At 35.7% G+C, this 17,175-nt stretch overlaps 1 protein-coding gene across 3 annotated transcripts; it reads right to left on the bottom strand.

Annotated features, from left to right (window-relative positions):
• Positions 1-4,664: 4,664 nt before the first annotated feature.
• Positions 4,665-9,117, bottom strand: LOC306879807 (uncharacterized protein). 3 transcript variants are annotated; one of them, XM_079433004.1, is made up of 6 exons: positions 8,516-8,617; positions 8,049-8,094; positions 7,174-7,329; positions 6,226-6,324; positions 5,777-6,042; positions 5,092-5,508 (listed from the first exon to the last, which is right to left on the bottom strand). In XM_079433004.1, exons 3-6 carry the CDS (start codon positions 7,276-7,278, stop codon positions 5,481-5,483), a joined length of 498 nt encoding a protein of 165 aa, XP_079289130.1. In that variant the 5' UTR covers positions 7,279-7,329; positions 8,049-8,094; positions 8,516-8,617; the 3' UTR covers positions 5,092-5,480. The 3 variants fall into 3 exon arrangements, with proteins under 3 accessions (XP_079289128.1, XP_079289129.1, XP_079289130.1); XM_079433002.1 differs by adding an exon at positions 8,973-9,117 and having other exon boundaries at positions 4,665-6,042; positions 7,174-8,094; positions 8,516-8,589; XM_079433003.1 differs by having other exon boundaries at positions 4,671-6,042; positions 8,516-8,595.
• Positions 9,118-17,175: the final 8,058 nt, after the last annotated feature.

Here is a 17,175-nt window from a genome sequence, read left to right as displayed (position 1 = left end):
TCTGTTCTGCCTGGTGAGAAGTTCACCCTGGTGCACCTCAAAGATCAAGCAGGGCTTTAAAAGGATAGCGGACCAATAGGGGAGCAGAGGAGTGGATTAAAGGTGTGAAGCGCCAGAAGTTTCACCTTGGTGATAACGACCCTGTTGCGAATGAAATGTGTATATAAAAATAAAATTGTATAAATCTGTAGCCTGTCCAGTAGACAGGTTTCAAATAATTTGTCGTGAATTTCCATTAAATATCCCTTGTAGAAAAAAGGGATGCTCATAGACTACTAACAGAAAAAGCAGCTAACAGAAACAGAAATAGCTAACTGAAACCATAATTTAGAACCATTTCTATCGGCTAAATTAAAATCCTATAAAAAACGAATAAGTTTTGATTAACCTAAAGCCAATAAATGAATACATCAGTTTATCTTTTTTTTTTTTTTTTTTCAAAATAGGATTGAAATCCCATTCCCAAGATTTTTTTTTTATACCATCCAACAGACAATTTTTCCTTAAATGTTTCATAAAGTGAAAGGAGAACGTTGGATACATCATTGCATACAAGATAAAAACACATGATCAATCGCATTATAAACTGTAAGCATTGCCTTATTAGCCTTCTTCTACTGAAAATATGTTATTTCAGCTCCATAAAGGTATTTCTCTACAGGGCATGCCGTGGTCTGTATAAATTACAAGTATAAATGATACAAGCTGCACTGTAATGATATGAATAAAGCCCACTTCGATCATTTTGAAAAATGTTACAAGTAGCCTATTCCAGGGCTGGGCTAAAGGGTAATGTTGGCGCTGGACAAATCCGGCCCACGAGTTCCTCGTGCATGTTTTGCTGGGTTATAGGGCCTTAAATTGGAGTAAATAAATGAATAAATAAAACGGGACAGAAACAAATAATCATAAATACACCTATTGCTGAATTCTCAGCAAATACAACAATCTTAACTTTGTCACATAGAAAGGCAATTAACAGTAAATCAATGATTTTGAGCTAGAATGCAAAAACTTTACTGCTATTAAATTATCTCATTGTTTCCTCACTCTCATGTCATTACAAATATGTAAGACTTATTTTCTTCTATGGAATACAAAAGAAGATATTTTGTAGAATGTTACCAAACCATTTTAATAATAATAATAATAATAATAATTCATTACATTTATATAACGCTTTCTGCTTTTCTAAGCACTCAAAGCGCTCTACATTGTGAGGGGTGGTGTCTCCTCGTCCACCACCAGTGTGCAGCATCCACCTGGATGATGCGACGGCAGCCATAGTGCGCCAGAACGCCCACCACACACCAGCTTACTGTGTAAGGGGATGATTAGGAGGCCATGATGGTCAGAGACCACTGGGGAAATTTTGGATTTGGATTTTTAATGACCACAGAGAGTCAAGACCTCGGTTTAATGTCTCATCCGAAAGACGGTGCTTTTTGACAGTATAGTGTCCCCGTCACTATACTGGAGCGTTTGGATACCCTTGATTTCTACTGTATGGACAAAAATGTTTTGAATTTCTTAAATGATCTTCTTTTATGTTCCGCAGAAGAAAGACATTTACACAAACATTTGTAAATAGTTAACACTTAATTTATAAGACACTGATCAGTATCTTTAATCAGGCTCTTTTGAATTAACATTTTACTTCAGTTAAAACTATTTGTAATTTGTAATAAAAAAAATCAATAAAGATATAGAAAGTACAAAAACAACTTCTATAAAATAAAAAACATCCCCCAATATTTAATATAAGTAATCACAGTAACACTTATAATAAATGCATTCAGCCAAAACAATAGGCTATTTGTGCAGTGTGAATAACTGCAAATTAAATTTCTATGGTGCTGAATTGACAAGCTTGTAATTATGTAGGCTACTGGCTTTTTCAGTTTACCTCGTCATGCAGTTTACATTGTTGTGGTTGCTTTCAGACAGCATTAGGCCACTACAGAACCTTTAATGTTCTCTTATCACACGACTGTATAACGCAATTCTGTGCCACATCACGCTCTGATTTTAGGCGCGACTGGCGAATGCATAAGGTAGCGCCGCTTCACACATTTGGAGTAGTCTATTTGCTTTTTGCAGTTTCATATGCGCTGTAATTTAAAAACAGCACCTAATATGGGGGAGGTCTCCCTTGATTCTGCGATCGGCCCAGAACTCAACCGGCCCACCGGGAATGTCTCGGTGCTCCTGCTGGCCAGTAGCATACATGCTGAAGTATTCTAATTAACAGGAATGACGATTAAAACATAGACCTAGATAAATCATAAAAACAATGTGCACAGTCATATTTATTTTATTTTATTATTATTTTTTGAGTCAGTAACCTTAATCAAAAACTCTGCTTTTGAATAAAATTAATTTAGACATTTGGAGGAAAATCGTGATAGATGAATGATAGATAAGCCTACACTATTTTGTGTACATTTGAATTTATACTATATTCATATCATACACTAGACAGAACTGTCATTCTATAACTGGCTATATTAAAATGCCCTACACACTGCCTAACAGACAACTGAGCTCAGAGACTTTGCCACAGGCAAATCTGATGCACCTGTTGCCCTTGTGTTGTGAGAGATTCGGGCTGGTTGTAAATGCCCTCGGGCAGGGCAGTCAGCTATGGCAGCCATAATAGAATCATGAAAACTTTGACACCTTGATTAAACACAGACTCGTCTGATCAGAAATAGCCGTGCAGTTCATTCAATGACGGCAATGATCAAGGTTTAGATTTTATCTTACGGTCTGGCCCACGAAGCAGCAAAACCAGCGGCCTGCCTTTGACAAAGCTATAAGAGAAGGCTGTTCGTTAATCAATACGATTTGAGAATAATACATGTTACAGTCTAATGGTACTGGAGCTAATCGAATTGAAGGCGAGCATCTTGTTTTATCATTTGGCTCACAAGACCCACATGACTGAGTAGGCCTATTTGTTAATTAGAGACTAGTTTGATCTCCTGATGATTATGATGAAAAGATGCTAAACTTTAAAGTAATCTTAAAAGTAGCAAATGTATATTCACTAGAATGACACAAAATAAAAGTATGTATTGCATTGTTTGTTGTAACATATATACATTGTTGTAACATAATATACATTGTTGTATGTATATGCAAAAATTGTTTTGTTTTCTTTTGATATTGATTACATTTGCCATCTATTAAAATGCGGTGCAGATTTTGAGTATAGTTTTAGCGTTTAATTATAAAATTAAATTATAATAAACAAACAAACAAACAAACAAATAAATATGTTTCTTTTAAAAACCTGCTGTCTTTTGATGCCAAACTGGGAATACACGTAATAGGATGTAAAATGTACATTTGAATGATGTGAAATGGCACTACACCAATAAACATGCTTACACTAATAAATTATTCCTTTCTTCTGAAAACTTTGGTTGTTCACACTCGCTTACAATGTCAGACTTACGACTGGAATCCACATCCGAGCATAACATCGCTTGCGCTGGGCTGCGCTGTAAAGAGTGATATGGGGTTAGTTAATTAGTTTGAGCGACTCAGCGTGAATACAATAATCTTAGTTTCGGTTGTTTTCGATTCAAAATCCAAAATCGTTTTAGAGTTATTGTTTAAATTTTGCTTAAAAGCACTGGACCTCTGTATCCAATAAATTCAGACTTACATAACTCACTATCCGGCAAACCTTTTATCCTTGTTTCTGTGATAGCAGTTTGCGATTGTAGTACTGGTGTATGGGCATATATGTGACCCAACTCCATCAACAGCCAACCTCTGTAGTGCCTGGGTGTGTGTTAATTCATATCTATAAAATATGTGATACTCTTGAGCTTGTTTGTAGTAATTGTCCTTATTGTGTGAATGGGTATATTGTCCTGAGCACACTGTTACCTTGTATCATTCAGAATAACAAAGAAGAAGAAGAAGAACATCCTCAGTGATTAAATTGTGAATACAGAAGCTTACATACAGTGCTGTCTGATGGAGTGCATTAAATAACCAATGTGTACCTAGTATTGTATTGGCTCAGCAGGTAGTGGAGACAGATAACTGACAGATAACAAACATACAGTATTCAATTCGCCCAGTCTCTCTCTCTTCTCTTCTCCATCTTTCGTATTCTCTGTTAGTCTGTCAAAGTTAACACACACACACGTCTGAATGTATTGCCCACACCTCCTCCTCAAACAGAAGTCTGGTCTGCAAAACACACACATATGCCAACACACAATGGATTACAAGACCCCTGTGGGGACTCCATGCTTACAGAGCCCTCATTAGTGTAACACAATGGCACCCCGCCTCTTAAAGATCACTCAAGTAACAGACCCAACAGAATCTCCATAGATGACGATCATTTATAAATGATGTAATTTATACATATATTCCCTATAAACTGACAATGGGATGCTTAAAATTATAGTCCAGTTGTCAGACTTCATACAGTACAGTGAACATACCTAGATCTGAACTGTTTTTTTTTTCTTTTCTTCTTCTTCCATTCCGATTAATCTAATGAGAGAAATGGCAAACATACAAAATCCTTTCTCTGATATGGTATGTTTTTTTACTCCTGCAACGGCTAGAACCCAAAACATCAGACATTTTTTCTAGCTAGGGTCACACAGAGTGTCTCATCGTTTTAGTGTATATGCACACTGTAAAAAGTAATACCTAGATCTAACTTATAAAAAGTGAGGCAAGTGGCTGCATTGGATGTTTTAAGTTGAGTCAACTTGCAGCCTTTTTTAAGTATCATAAACACTGCAATATTACTTAATACAAACGCAACAAAATCAAGTTGAGTTAACTAATAGTACTAGTATTACTCAGTTAGATAAACCTACTTTTCTTGGTACAGGTAACTTATTTATGGGTTGCTACAAGTAACCTATACTCATTTTAATTAGGTTTTATGAACTTTATGTTCTTAGTAAAATTAACCTAATCATATGAATAAACATTTTAATTGAGTCCTGGCTATAACCTCAGAAAATAAATCTAAATATATATATATTCTAAGCACTACAGTAATTAACTTTACATAAACATTTGAAGAAGAAAAAGATGGGAAGATAGATTGAAGACAATAACATTTATTCAATGTCAACCAGCGTCACTTTTAACAGTGACTACGAAACATGTACACAATAATATAAAACAAACACTGTATAAGTGTATTTTCAACCTGTTCAGAACAGTAAAGTGAAATATTTATACTGTCCAATCTGCAATGTTTAGATAAAGGTAAATGTGAGCCATAATATCACATTGTATCACAGTGGAACTGCAATGTCAAAAATGATTATTTCCATATTTTGAACAACTGTTATTTTTAAGAACTCCCAAATTGTGCACACAACACTGTTGAGTATATACCTCATGAGGTAAGGATCGGCACAGAACACAGTCCAAAGTCCACATTAATTAAGGCACTGAACAATGAACACAAAAGGAAAATGCCATGGAAATTATATTACCTGAGCAACTTGTACCTGTCTTAAGGTCCAAAAAAAAAAGAAAAAAAAGAAAAAAGAAAAACAAATCTGTAAGACCAATTATTTTAAATCAAAATACTGGTAAAATTCCGAGACAAATATTTATATCACCCTGAAGATTGTCAAATTATCTGATTATGTTACAGTATGTTTAAGTTTGTATTTGGTAAACTCGCCTACCAAAGATTGCATTTTTTCAAATGATGGCAAACAATGCCAGATGCCATTGAGAAATCATCTAAGACAACTTGGTGAGGAGATTTGCATACTTGGATGATGGTTTAGGACACATGGGGTCCAATCCCACAAAGAGCCTCTGATATATCTCAAAAGTATACACCAGTTTGGAGGGATACTTGAGGTCGAGGGCATAGGTAAGTCCAAACAGGAGGCAGCATGCTTTCGACAGGTTTTGGAGACCTCTGACCACGGGCTGTCCTTCTATGATAATCCCAATCGTGTTGGGCTGATGGCACATGTAAATTTTCAGTGGGCAACTGCCAAGCTCAGCGTGCACCTCTGTTTCATCACGACTCTATTGGTGGAGACAAAAAAGAAAAAAGTGTCCTTGCCTGTACCTGATTGGTCATCACATTATTGTTTATTAAGCTACAGTGTTTAAATATTTTTCAAGAGCAAATGTAATTATCCCATATCATCACAATATTAATACATACAGACAGAAAAATAGACAAGTAGCTTTAAGCCCAATACATACGTGGTGGACACTGATGAGGTCTTCCTGTCTCTCCCCCATGTACTCAATTAGGCATCTCAGGACCACTTCTCTCCTTTTGTCCACAGAGGCAGATGGATCCTGTCAAAAAGTAAAATCTGATCAAAATTCACAGCCTGATGACAGTAGCACAAACCACAGAACCTCTTTATTTCAACCATTCAATTGCTGTAAAAGGTCCTACTATACATACACCACTGTACTACAAGATCTCATAATATCACCAGCATCCCAGCATGTTGTTTACACAAAAAAGTTAAGGGGGACAGTTCACAAAATTGAGATTTAACTGTCCAAGTAGGCTGTGTTCATCAGTATGAATCAAGCTTCTATTAGTACACTGTCTATTTCTCACCTCAAATACTTTCTTACACATGTTTTAGTGGACCTTTTATGTGTAAAGAGACTGCTTAAGAGCAAGGCACACTCTTGGAAAACGGTGATGAGGGAATTTGGGGACACTTATACACTTACATACATATGCAGCCAACATTTCTATTAACAAAAAGAACAGTCTTGGAGTACGCAGAAGAAGTGTAACTTCACTGAATGTTCGGGCATACATTCTCACACTAGATCATAAAAATAGCAATGTCATGTTAACGCACTGTCGCTAACTTTGGGGCTAACTATCCCTTTAAACTACGCTACTCTTAGAACAGTGCCTTACATGTAGTTTTCCTTTAAAGAATGAGGGTGGTGGGGGGTTCTGACAATGTAGGGTGTTATGATCAGTCTCTGGGTAGTATGAATGTGCTCACTATGTGTCATAACAACTGGCTCAGTAGATTTCAACATATGCTGCAGATACACCATCCTTCCCATTAGGAACACGGTGAAATATTGATATGATCGTATTGATATCAGAACATTATAGAGAATACATTTTGGATGGAAAATGCTTTACATAAGACCATTTTTTCCTCTTACCTGGATGAGTATCATCATTTGGGACTTGATTCTTTGACCGACGGCTCCTCCTTTTGCGTTGAAAAGTGACAACAGCTTTGGAGTGTGCCTGTCCAACCGAGACATAAATGTCGACTCAAGTGATATGCCACTGATTCTCAGGAACTCTTCACAGATCTGTAAAGAGAATTATACCATCTTAGTTACATACCAGAAGTGATATGTTTGTTTTTTCTGTGAATTAAACCACATGTTTTGGATACAAATTAGTTTTCAATCAAATGAAAATCATGGACAGTGTCAAGCGGTAAAGGAATATATTCACTTTATAGTTATTTTTAAGTATGAAAAATGCAAAAAATTAATTTAATCTTTAGTCAAGTTTGTTGCCTTATGTGCCCCGACTTCACAACTATGGGCCATTTACCATAATTGAGCAATGCGAAATTCAGCTGAATGTGGCACAGCATAAAAGAAACAGAGTCTGATGGTGAAGAAAGTTTTGTGAATTATAATTTGAAAAAGATACTGTTGACAGTACTGTTGCATACTGCACTGTATTTTTTAGCCATACCAGTAGATGACAAAGAATTGGATTTTAGCTAGTCAACTTTGCTGAGTTTACCTTACCTGTGATGGTTCAAAGAGGGCAGGCCATCTCTCTAGAATATCTGCAACACTTGGGGCTTGACCTACTATCTCCTGTCTTCTCAAACTGAAGGTTCTTGACATCATCTCATTTATAACTCTGCCATTATTCTTTTTCTTTGTCTCAGAAATTAACTCCAGCCTGTTACTCTCAAGCGAATCTTCTGTTTGAATTGTTTGCAATTTTACCTATGTTTTACTTACCTGGGAATAGCTGTAATTGTATCTATTCTGAAGTTTTTTCTTACCTGAATGTGAAGCTTAAGACCCCGGGAAACAAAAGCGCTTGGGTATCTAAAGATAAGGAAAATGCATGTTAGAATAAGGTTAAAAATCAATGGTAAATGTAACTTATTTAAGTAATAGGTTAGAAATAGTTTTAGGGTTTTTTCAACCCAAAATCTGTCATCAATTGACTATGCAGTATTAAAAAACATGGATCAAATTTCTAAAATCAGACAGACTACTAAGCATACATCTCTACATTCAAATATGTGCATCTGCTTTAGTAATGCTAAAGTATACTAATTATTATTTATTTTTTATCTGTTAGGTGTGCAGATACCTTAACACTGTGCAGCCAACTTAGCTTGCTATGTGCAGGATAGCTAGCTATACAGTACAATTTGCAAACCTAACCTCATCTCCTTAGTGGAGTAAGCGATTTCGCGTGACTTTACATCACCAATAATTCGGCTAAATTTGCTCAACTTACCGTGTTAATCAGTCACTGAAATTCAGATCCGCTGGAACGAACAAACAGTTGAAGTGCCGAGGAAGATGCCGCATCTGCCCGGGAAAGTCCCCACCAGTGAAACAGGGATAATGCCAACTTAAATATTTTAAAATATTTACGTTTGATGAACACACCTGCCACATCTACAGCTACTCTAATAAATTGTGTATGTGTCAACTCACTTTTATAACATTTCTTGGACACAACATCCACATACAAATAAACTACCCAAATAAATTGCAATAGTTTTATTTAAAATATATTGTTATATAAAAACTGACATATTTTAAGTAAAGAGGAAGTATATTGATACTTTTTAGTATAAAACAAATAAAATAGACTAGATTACAACTATTTAAATTATATAAAACCTACTCTGTGGCTGTAGCACTTTTTACAGTGCATATGTGAAAGAGACATGAATCTTATAACTTACATGTTTTCAGTGGTAGCCTACTTGATTGTCTTCTTTGGTATGTGATAAGACTGTTATCAGTGCTGTCCATTGTTCACTTCTCAGCAAACTGTGATTAACTACTGTATGTCACAGCAGGCAAATGCACTGTATTCTGCTCTTATCCTAACAACTACATATCACACAGACATTTGTTTGAGGCTTACTGCTTTTGACTTTGACTTATATAGCCTACACGTATATATTTATGAGACTTATTTCGGTTAGTAAAACCCCCACTAAAGAGTGTAGTCATATTATCCCCTTAAAATGTTTTTAATATTATTTTTAAACAGTCCTATTTAGCACTCTCTTTCAGGGTCATATTGAGCGCAGCGCTTGGTGGGGTTAGTTGTAACACATGGTTTAAATATTTCCACACAACGAAGCTGAATCCAGCTTCTTAATCACAGCTTCTTATTGACACTATACGTTCCACCTTAAAAAAAAAAGCGTGACGCTTCCGCGTTTGTAGTTTCTTAATCGCGTTTAATTTCTGTGTGGTTTTTCCTCTCTTTTTTTCTCTCTCCATGTATTTTAAAGAACTGTGCTTTTTTTGTGGATGTTTTCACAATGAACGAATAATAAATTATTTTTAAATGCAAATAACACTGATATTTACTTAATTATAAATAATATAATTACAGTATTATTTAATTACTGAACTTCTCATTAGCTCAGGACCATGTCTTTTTTCGGCACCCTGTTACTGCATCTGTTTTTAGAAAATAATAATAAACTATTTTGAAATGTAAAGATATTAGACACCAATATATTAGTGAAAATGACTTTAAGCCTCTTATGAAGACCTCAGATGACCTCTGAAAAGATGACACCCCCCACCCCTTCAGAACAACTGTGGATGATTATAAAAAATAAATATGTTGCCATTGCTTTAAAATGCACATTCATTTTGCTTAAATGCATATGATATTTGCAAATGCTGTAATTTGTAGCATCTTCCAGCTGTATTTTCTGATAGAATCTCATAAAAGACTATTGTGATGTTGTAACATATAGAAACATACATAAAATAAATGTGAACTAAACTGAGTTGAAAGAGCCAATGCATAGTTCATTACAGTATCATTTTGAAGTTCTAGACACAGTCTGACAATACAGTTAGAAGAGCCATTGCATTATTGGCCCAATTGGCGGTGCAATATCTCAGCTGGCTATTAGGATGCGTTAAAAGTTATACCGGGGCCTTATTTCCGAAGGAATTGACTGTTACCATGCAAAATTGCAGACATTTTTACTGTAGATTTTAAAGTAAAAATGTCTGAAATTTTGCATGGTGAGAGTCAAGTGCCTTGTGAATAAGGCCATAGTGGAACTTTTAACGTACCCTCAAAAGCAGCTGAGATATAACGCCTCCAGTCGGAGAAAACAATGCAATTACTCCTGTTACTGAATTGTCATATCTATCAAATTCATTGGTCCATAACTTGAAAATGCTACAGTAAAACTATCTGAAATTTTGCATGGTGACAGTCAAGTGCCTTGGGAATGATGCCAAAGTTTAACATTTAAAACCCCCTCAAAGTCAGCTGAGAGATAGAGCCTTCAATTAGGCCAATGATGCAATTTCTCCTTACTACATAGTCGTATCTGTCAAATTCGTAGGTCCATAACTTGTACAAAATGCTACATGTAATATTTCTGAAAATTATCATGTTGACAGTCAAGTGCCATGGGAATAAGATTCCAGTGGAACTTTTAATGCACCCTCAGAGTCGGCTGAGATATAGTGCCTCCAATTGGGCCAATAATGCAATTTCTCCTGTTACTGTATTGACATATCTGTCAAATCCATGGCTCCATAACTTCAAAATGCTGCAGTAAAAATGTCTGAATGTTTGCATTGTGACAGTTAAGTGCCTTGGAAATAAGGCACCAGTAGAATTTTTAATGCAACCTCAAATGCAGCTGAGATATAGCGCCTAAAATCAGGGCAATAATGCAATTTCTCATAATCTGTCAAAATTATGGGTCCATAACTTCAAAATGCTAAGTACAAATATCTGAAATTTAGCATGAAGTACCTTGGAAATAAGACCCTAGTAGGCCTATATCTTTTAACACACCCTCAAAGGCAGATGAGATATAGCACCTCCAATTGGGACAATTATGCAAATTGTCCTGTTATTGTATTGTCATTTATGTCAAATTCACAAGTCTATACTTTCAGAATGCTACAGTATAAATGTCTGAAATTTTGCATGGTGGCAGATAAGTACCTTGGGAATAAGGCCCCCATATAACTTTTAATGCATTCTAAAAGCCAGCTGAGATATAGCACTTCCAATTGGGCCAATACTGCAATGGCTTTTCTAACTGTATTATCAGATTGTGTCTTCTTCAAAATGGCACAGTAACCAACAATGCACTGGCTCTTTCAACTCAGTTTAATTAACATTTATTTATATATTAAAATATTTATGTATTCACAATACATGTTGTTTCAAAGCAGCTTTACAGAAAATGCATGTTTCTGTTACAACACTACAATAGTCTTTTATGAGATGATATCAGAAATTACATTTGGAAGATGCTATAAATGACAGTATTTACAAATATGCATTTAAGCAAAATGCATGTGCATTTTAAAGCAATGACAACATGGTAATATTTTATAATCATGCAGAGTTGATGTTCTGAAGTCCTTAGAAGGGTAGGTGTAAATATATTCAAAGATGCCATCTGAAGTCTTCATAAGAAGCATTAATTAAAACTGGAGCTGCCTTAATATTCTTACAGTCATTATCACTGATATCTTGGTGTTATTTACATTTCAAAATAGTTTATTATTCTTTTCTAAAAATAAACAAAGTAACAGGGTGCCTAAAAAGCGCGAATAAGAAGAAAAAAAAGACTACACAGTCCCTAAATTAAGCGAATGACACTTTCAGTGATTAAATAATAGCCTATTGTAATTATATTTATGTCCATTTCCGATGATATCAGTGTTATATATATATATACTGTATATCAGGTAAAATAAGTATTGAACACATCACCATTTTTCCCAGTAAATATATTTCTTTCTCTTTTTTTTTTATGCTGACTCTTAAATAACAACATATACATGGCATATGTGAAAATCAACACAGTCTGCTATTTTTTTTTTTTTACATCCATAGCAATAAATGAATAAATTATGTAAATATCCAGAACATCACCCCATCACCCTACCAATTACCCCACATAAACTAAGGGGAGAGAGAAAGAAGAAAATAATAATAATAATAATAAGTAAATAAATAAATGGGGGGGTGGGGTGTTCTATAATGAAGGTATGGTCTCAACAAAGGAAGGCATAGGATTCCACATTTTATAAAATGAATTAACAGAGTCTCTAATGGAGTGTTTTTTTTTTTTTTCTAAATGTAGAAAATACATTAAGTCCTTCAACCAACAAAAATTAGCAGGATGGCATGAGGATTCCCAATGTATCAGTATTCACCTTCTGGCCACCAATGAGGCAAAAGCAATAATATCGGCATGACACTTATTATATAAACAATCAACAGGAGATATTCCAAAAAATGCAATTATTGGACAGGGTTTCACAGAGACATTGGGAAATCTTGAAAGAATTCAATTTAGTGTAAAATGTATGAGTATGATCTGTTGGGGACAGCAAACGTCTATTGCACCTGTCATCTTCTGATAAAGAAAGTTTTTTTCAATTTTGCTTTGGTGAAATGAATTCTATGAACAACTTTAAACTGAACAAGACTCAAACGAGCACAAATACAGACAGAGTTCATTTTAGCTAAAATATTATTCCATAGCTCCTCGTCAAGTCCCAGTCCCAACTCCCTCTCCCAGGTTCCCTTAAGTGCAGAAAGAGGAGGGAACTGTGACGATCAAAACAGGTCATAAATAGTGGCAATGCGGTTTTGAGATTTCGAAAGTGAAAAAATATCTTCTATTAAATTTTTCTTTGATTGATGGGGGAATGTAGCAACATATGCTTTAGCAAAGTCGTGTAATTGAAAATAATGGAATAAATTAGATTTGGAGATTTTGAATATACTCAACAAATCGTTAAATTACATAAATGTGTCATCATAAAACAAATCCTGAAACCGTACCAAAGTAGAGTCCAAAGTAGAAGGTACAAAAAGATGACTGCCACAGATAGGCGCAAAAGTGGACAGTGTTTTTAATCTAAAGTGATGTCGAAACTGTTTCCAGATTTTAAATGAAGAAAGCACAATCGGATTAGTGATGTATTTAGAGGGGTGTCGCAAATTGGGGTCGAAAACTAATGCAGATAACAAAGATGAAATGCAGGAATTAGCTTCCATCATACACCAATTAATATCCGGGGAGTTACACCATAAATATATTTTCTGAATATTAGCTGCCCAGTTCTGTTTGTAATTTTAGCCGCTCTGTCTCCAGGGCTGGATTTGGTTACCTGTCTATCTCTAAAATTTTGTCAATGAGTTCCTGCTGTTTTAATTTCCTGGCTTTAAACCAATATGTATTAAAATCTTCCGACGTATAAATGCTTTGAATGTTTCCCATAGAAGTAATGGTAATACTGATTCTGATTTGTTGGTTTCTAAAAAAAAAAAAAAAAAAAAATCAATATTCCCAGAAATGTAATCACAAAATTCCTTGTTAGCAAGTAATGATCTTTCAACCTCCAGCATGTCTACATGAGTTTCGGGGAAAACAGAGGTCTAAAATATGTGGGGCATGATCTGAGATAGTTATCACTGAATTTTTTGTGGATTTAATTAATGATGTACATTCGAAAAGAAAGAGAATTATTTTGCAGTTGGATTGAGAAAGTGCCAGGAATCAACACACCTCAGCTGATCCATTAGAGAAGAGAGTGTCTTTGTCTTTGGAGCTGATGTCTTTGGCGGTCTAAAATTGGGTTGATTGTGCAATTAAGATCTCCACCTAAAATAAGTTGGTGAGTGTTTAAGTTTGGGAGGTGGGAGTAGAGTGTAGTCATGAAAGCAGGGTTATCATAATTAGGGGCATAAACGCTAGCTAATATGACAGGTGTTTGGTACAGAATTCCGGACACTATTACATAGCACCTATATATATATATATATATATATAAAACACCTATGATAAAGAAAGTTTATATATATATATATATATATATATATATATATATATATATATATATATATATATATATATATATATAGGCCCTTTTATTCTGAAAACAGCCACAAAAACCACACTGTGCCTAAGTTAAGCATGAAAGAAGCTACAAACGTGGAAGTGTTACGTTTTTGATAAAGATTAATTTCGATATATAGGCTAGTTTATTACTTTAATCTAGGCCTATACAAGGCAAGCAGGTGGCCATGAACACAATGTGCAAACTTTCACCCTACCTCTCAATACAGCAAAACCCTCTTTTAGTAGGCCTACATTAAATTAATAAACTAGCCTATATATCAAATTTGATCTTTTAATTGCACTTAATGTATCTTAATACATTAATCCATATTAAGTGTTTATGGTTTTCTTTTTGCGGATATTTTTTCTCTATCACATATTTTAGTAATCATCATAAATTATATATTATTATATATCATTCATCCCCTGAAAACCATTTTTAAATCACACATTGAGTTATCATGGAAATGGTATTTTAAAATATTTTAGCGGTCTCCTTCCCTTAGTGGGTGGAGTCAAGTGTCATACAAAATGTATTATGGTCTTTTAGAATCAAAATTTTTATAATCTTGTCAAAATACATAGTCGGAAAGGTCTGAGTCTCAAGATTCCATATTTGGTAATTATGTTTTGATATAGGTAAATTTAGACATTTGTGACAGAAAAGAAAGCATAAAGAAAAAATCTATGGAGTTTTGATGGCACCCAGTGGCTGGTTGTGGTATAACGCCCTAAATAAATTCTCACAGGAACCTCTTTTTTTTTTTTTTTTTTCATCTCACCTGGGTGTCAAACTCAGTTCCTGGATGGGCGCAGCCCTGCAGAGTTTAGTTAAAACCCTGCTCCAACACACAAACCATCCCTGCGTCCCAATGTGCATACTATCCACCCTATCTGCCCGAAATTACTACTATCACATAGAATTTAGGATGGCTAGAATGCACATTGGGACACAGGCCATGTATTTTTTAAATAAGCATGAATGATGTAATTAGCTGGATCAGGTGTGTTTAATTAGGGTTGGAGCTAAACTCTGCAGGGCTGTGGCCCTCCACGAATTGAGTTTGATACCCTGCTCTATACCCTCTCACCTCTACTCCTGGTACTACCACTCAAGATGCTCTACATTGTTTTCAGACTTATCTCAGGCAGGTGCAATAGTAACATGGGATAGAACCATCTAGTCCTAAAATGTAACTATATTAACTTAAAATTTGGAACATAACTTATTTAGACATAAGGCTTTAATTTTATAACAATTTTAGATTCTATAATACTTTGTAAAATATTTATTTTATATAAAAAAAATGGTAAAGTGCATTTTCTTTACAATAATTGTCTTTAATATTTTGAATTGATTCTTTGAATTGATACAGTAATCTGCAGATTGTCTTCTTAAAAAGAGTCCAACCTTAGGTCTGTATTCCAAAGTGTTTATGAATAATAAAAGTGGGGGGGGTGGGGTGGGGGGGGGTTGCACTTAAGGGGTTAATTTGGACAGTGTAATTGTATCTTTATCTTTAAAAGCAATTAAAATGTGGTGCTCCAGCCAGAGTCACACCATGTCTCAGTGCTCCAGCCAGAGTCACACCACGTCTCAGAGCTCCAGCCAGAGTCTCTTCTATATAATAATTATATTAATATTATAATCAGTATTGATTCAAAGTAAAAAATAAAAATAAAATAAAGTATTAAAAAAATCATCTAAACCTTATCTTAAGATATAGCATGTGAATTACTATTCTTACATTACAAAATCATGCAAAAATGCAAATACATTTAGATGATTCTAATTCTTTCCTCACAAATATCATATACGTGTATTCTAGCCTAGTTTGCCTGCATAACCTTATGCGATTCCATTACGGTACAATGTTGCCTTGAGTCAACATGGAGTTTTTTTTTTTTTTTTTTGTAGTTTCCTATGATACATTTGAGGACATGTTATGTGAAGTTTTTGAAAATACTTTTTTTTTTACTTTCCAGTGACTTTTTGTAGGTAATTATATGACATATTTACAGTGACAACTCTATATTGTTAAGGAACTATATTGTTAAGGAACTTAACTGGAGGAGCCTCGGAGACGACTGGTGGAGAGGTCCAAATGATGGGGCTTGTGATAATGCCAGCAGGAAGAATCCCTTCGGGTTCCTCGAGTATTTCTTCGGAGGAATACATGCGTGATAGGGCATCTGCCTTGATATTGCGAGAGCCGGGGCGATAGGAGATCTTAAAATCAAACCTTGCGAAGAACAATGCCCATCGAGCCTGGCGAGGGTTGAGCCGTTTAGCCTCTCGCAGGTATTCAAGGTTTCTGTGGTCGGTGAGTACCAAGAAAGGATGAGATGCCCCCTCCAACCAGTGTCTCCATTCCTCCAATGCTAGCTTGATAGCTAGCAACTCGCGATCTCCGATGTCGTAATTTCTCTCCGCCGGGCTGAGTTTTTTGGAAAAGAAGGCACATGGATGGAGCTTGGGAGGCTTCCCCTGCTGCTGAGAAAGTGCCGCACCAACTCCGGTGGTGGAAGCGTCTACTTCCACAATGAAGGGTAGGTCTGGATTGGGATGGATGAGGAGTGGTGCGGTAGAGAAGGCCTTCTTAAGGTGATTGAAAGCCTCCGTAGCGTTGAGGTCCCAGGTAAGGGATTTGTTTTTTCCCCGAAGAAGGTCAGTGAGTGGACTGGTGATTGAACTATAGTTGGCAATGAAGCGGCGATAGAAATTGGAAAATCCTAGGAACCGTTGAAGTTCCTTTATGGTAGTGGGACGTGGCCAGGATGAGATAGCTTCCACCTTCCTCTTGTCCATGCGAATGCCACCATTGCTAATGATATAGCCCAGGAAGTGCACGGAGGGTTGGTGGAAGAGACATTTTTCGGCCTTGAGATATAGTTGGAACTTGCGGAGTTGTTGGAGGACCTCCGCAACGTGGTGGCGATGTTCGGCCAGGCTCCGGGAGTAGATTAATATGTCATCGATGTAGACAATCACATGCATAAAGCTCTGGAAGACTGAGGGGGCGTT

Source organism: Barbus barbus (assembly GCF_936440315.1).
Source record: "Barbus barbus genome assembly, chromosome: 2".
Lineage (NCBI taxonomy): Eukaryota > Metazoa > Chordata > Actinopteri > Cypriniformes > Cyprinidae > Barbus > Barbus barbus.
The sequence above is the reverse complement of the archived record's forward strand: the minus strand, read 5'-3'. Positions and strand labels throughout refer to the sequence as shown.

Bases quoted from the DNA above. Each gene is read 5' to 3' on its own strand.
- LOC306879807 (XM_079433002.1), bottom strand. From the start codon at position 7,278: ATGTCTCGGTTGGACAGGCACACTCCAAAGCTGTTGTCACTTTTCAAC. The intron at 6,325-7,173 runs GTAAGAGGAAAA...ACTTTTTGACAG, and splicing joins AAATGATGATACTCATCCAG to GATCCATCTGCCTCTGTGGA. The intron at 6,043-6,225 runs GTATGTATTGGG...CTCCACCAATAG, and splicing joins ACCTCATCAGTGTCCACCAC to AGTCGTGATGAAACAGAGGT.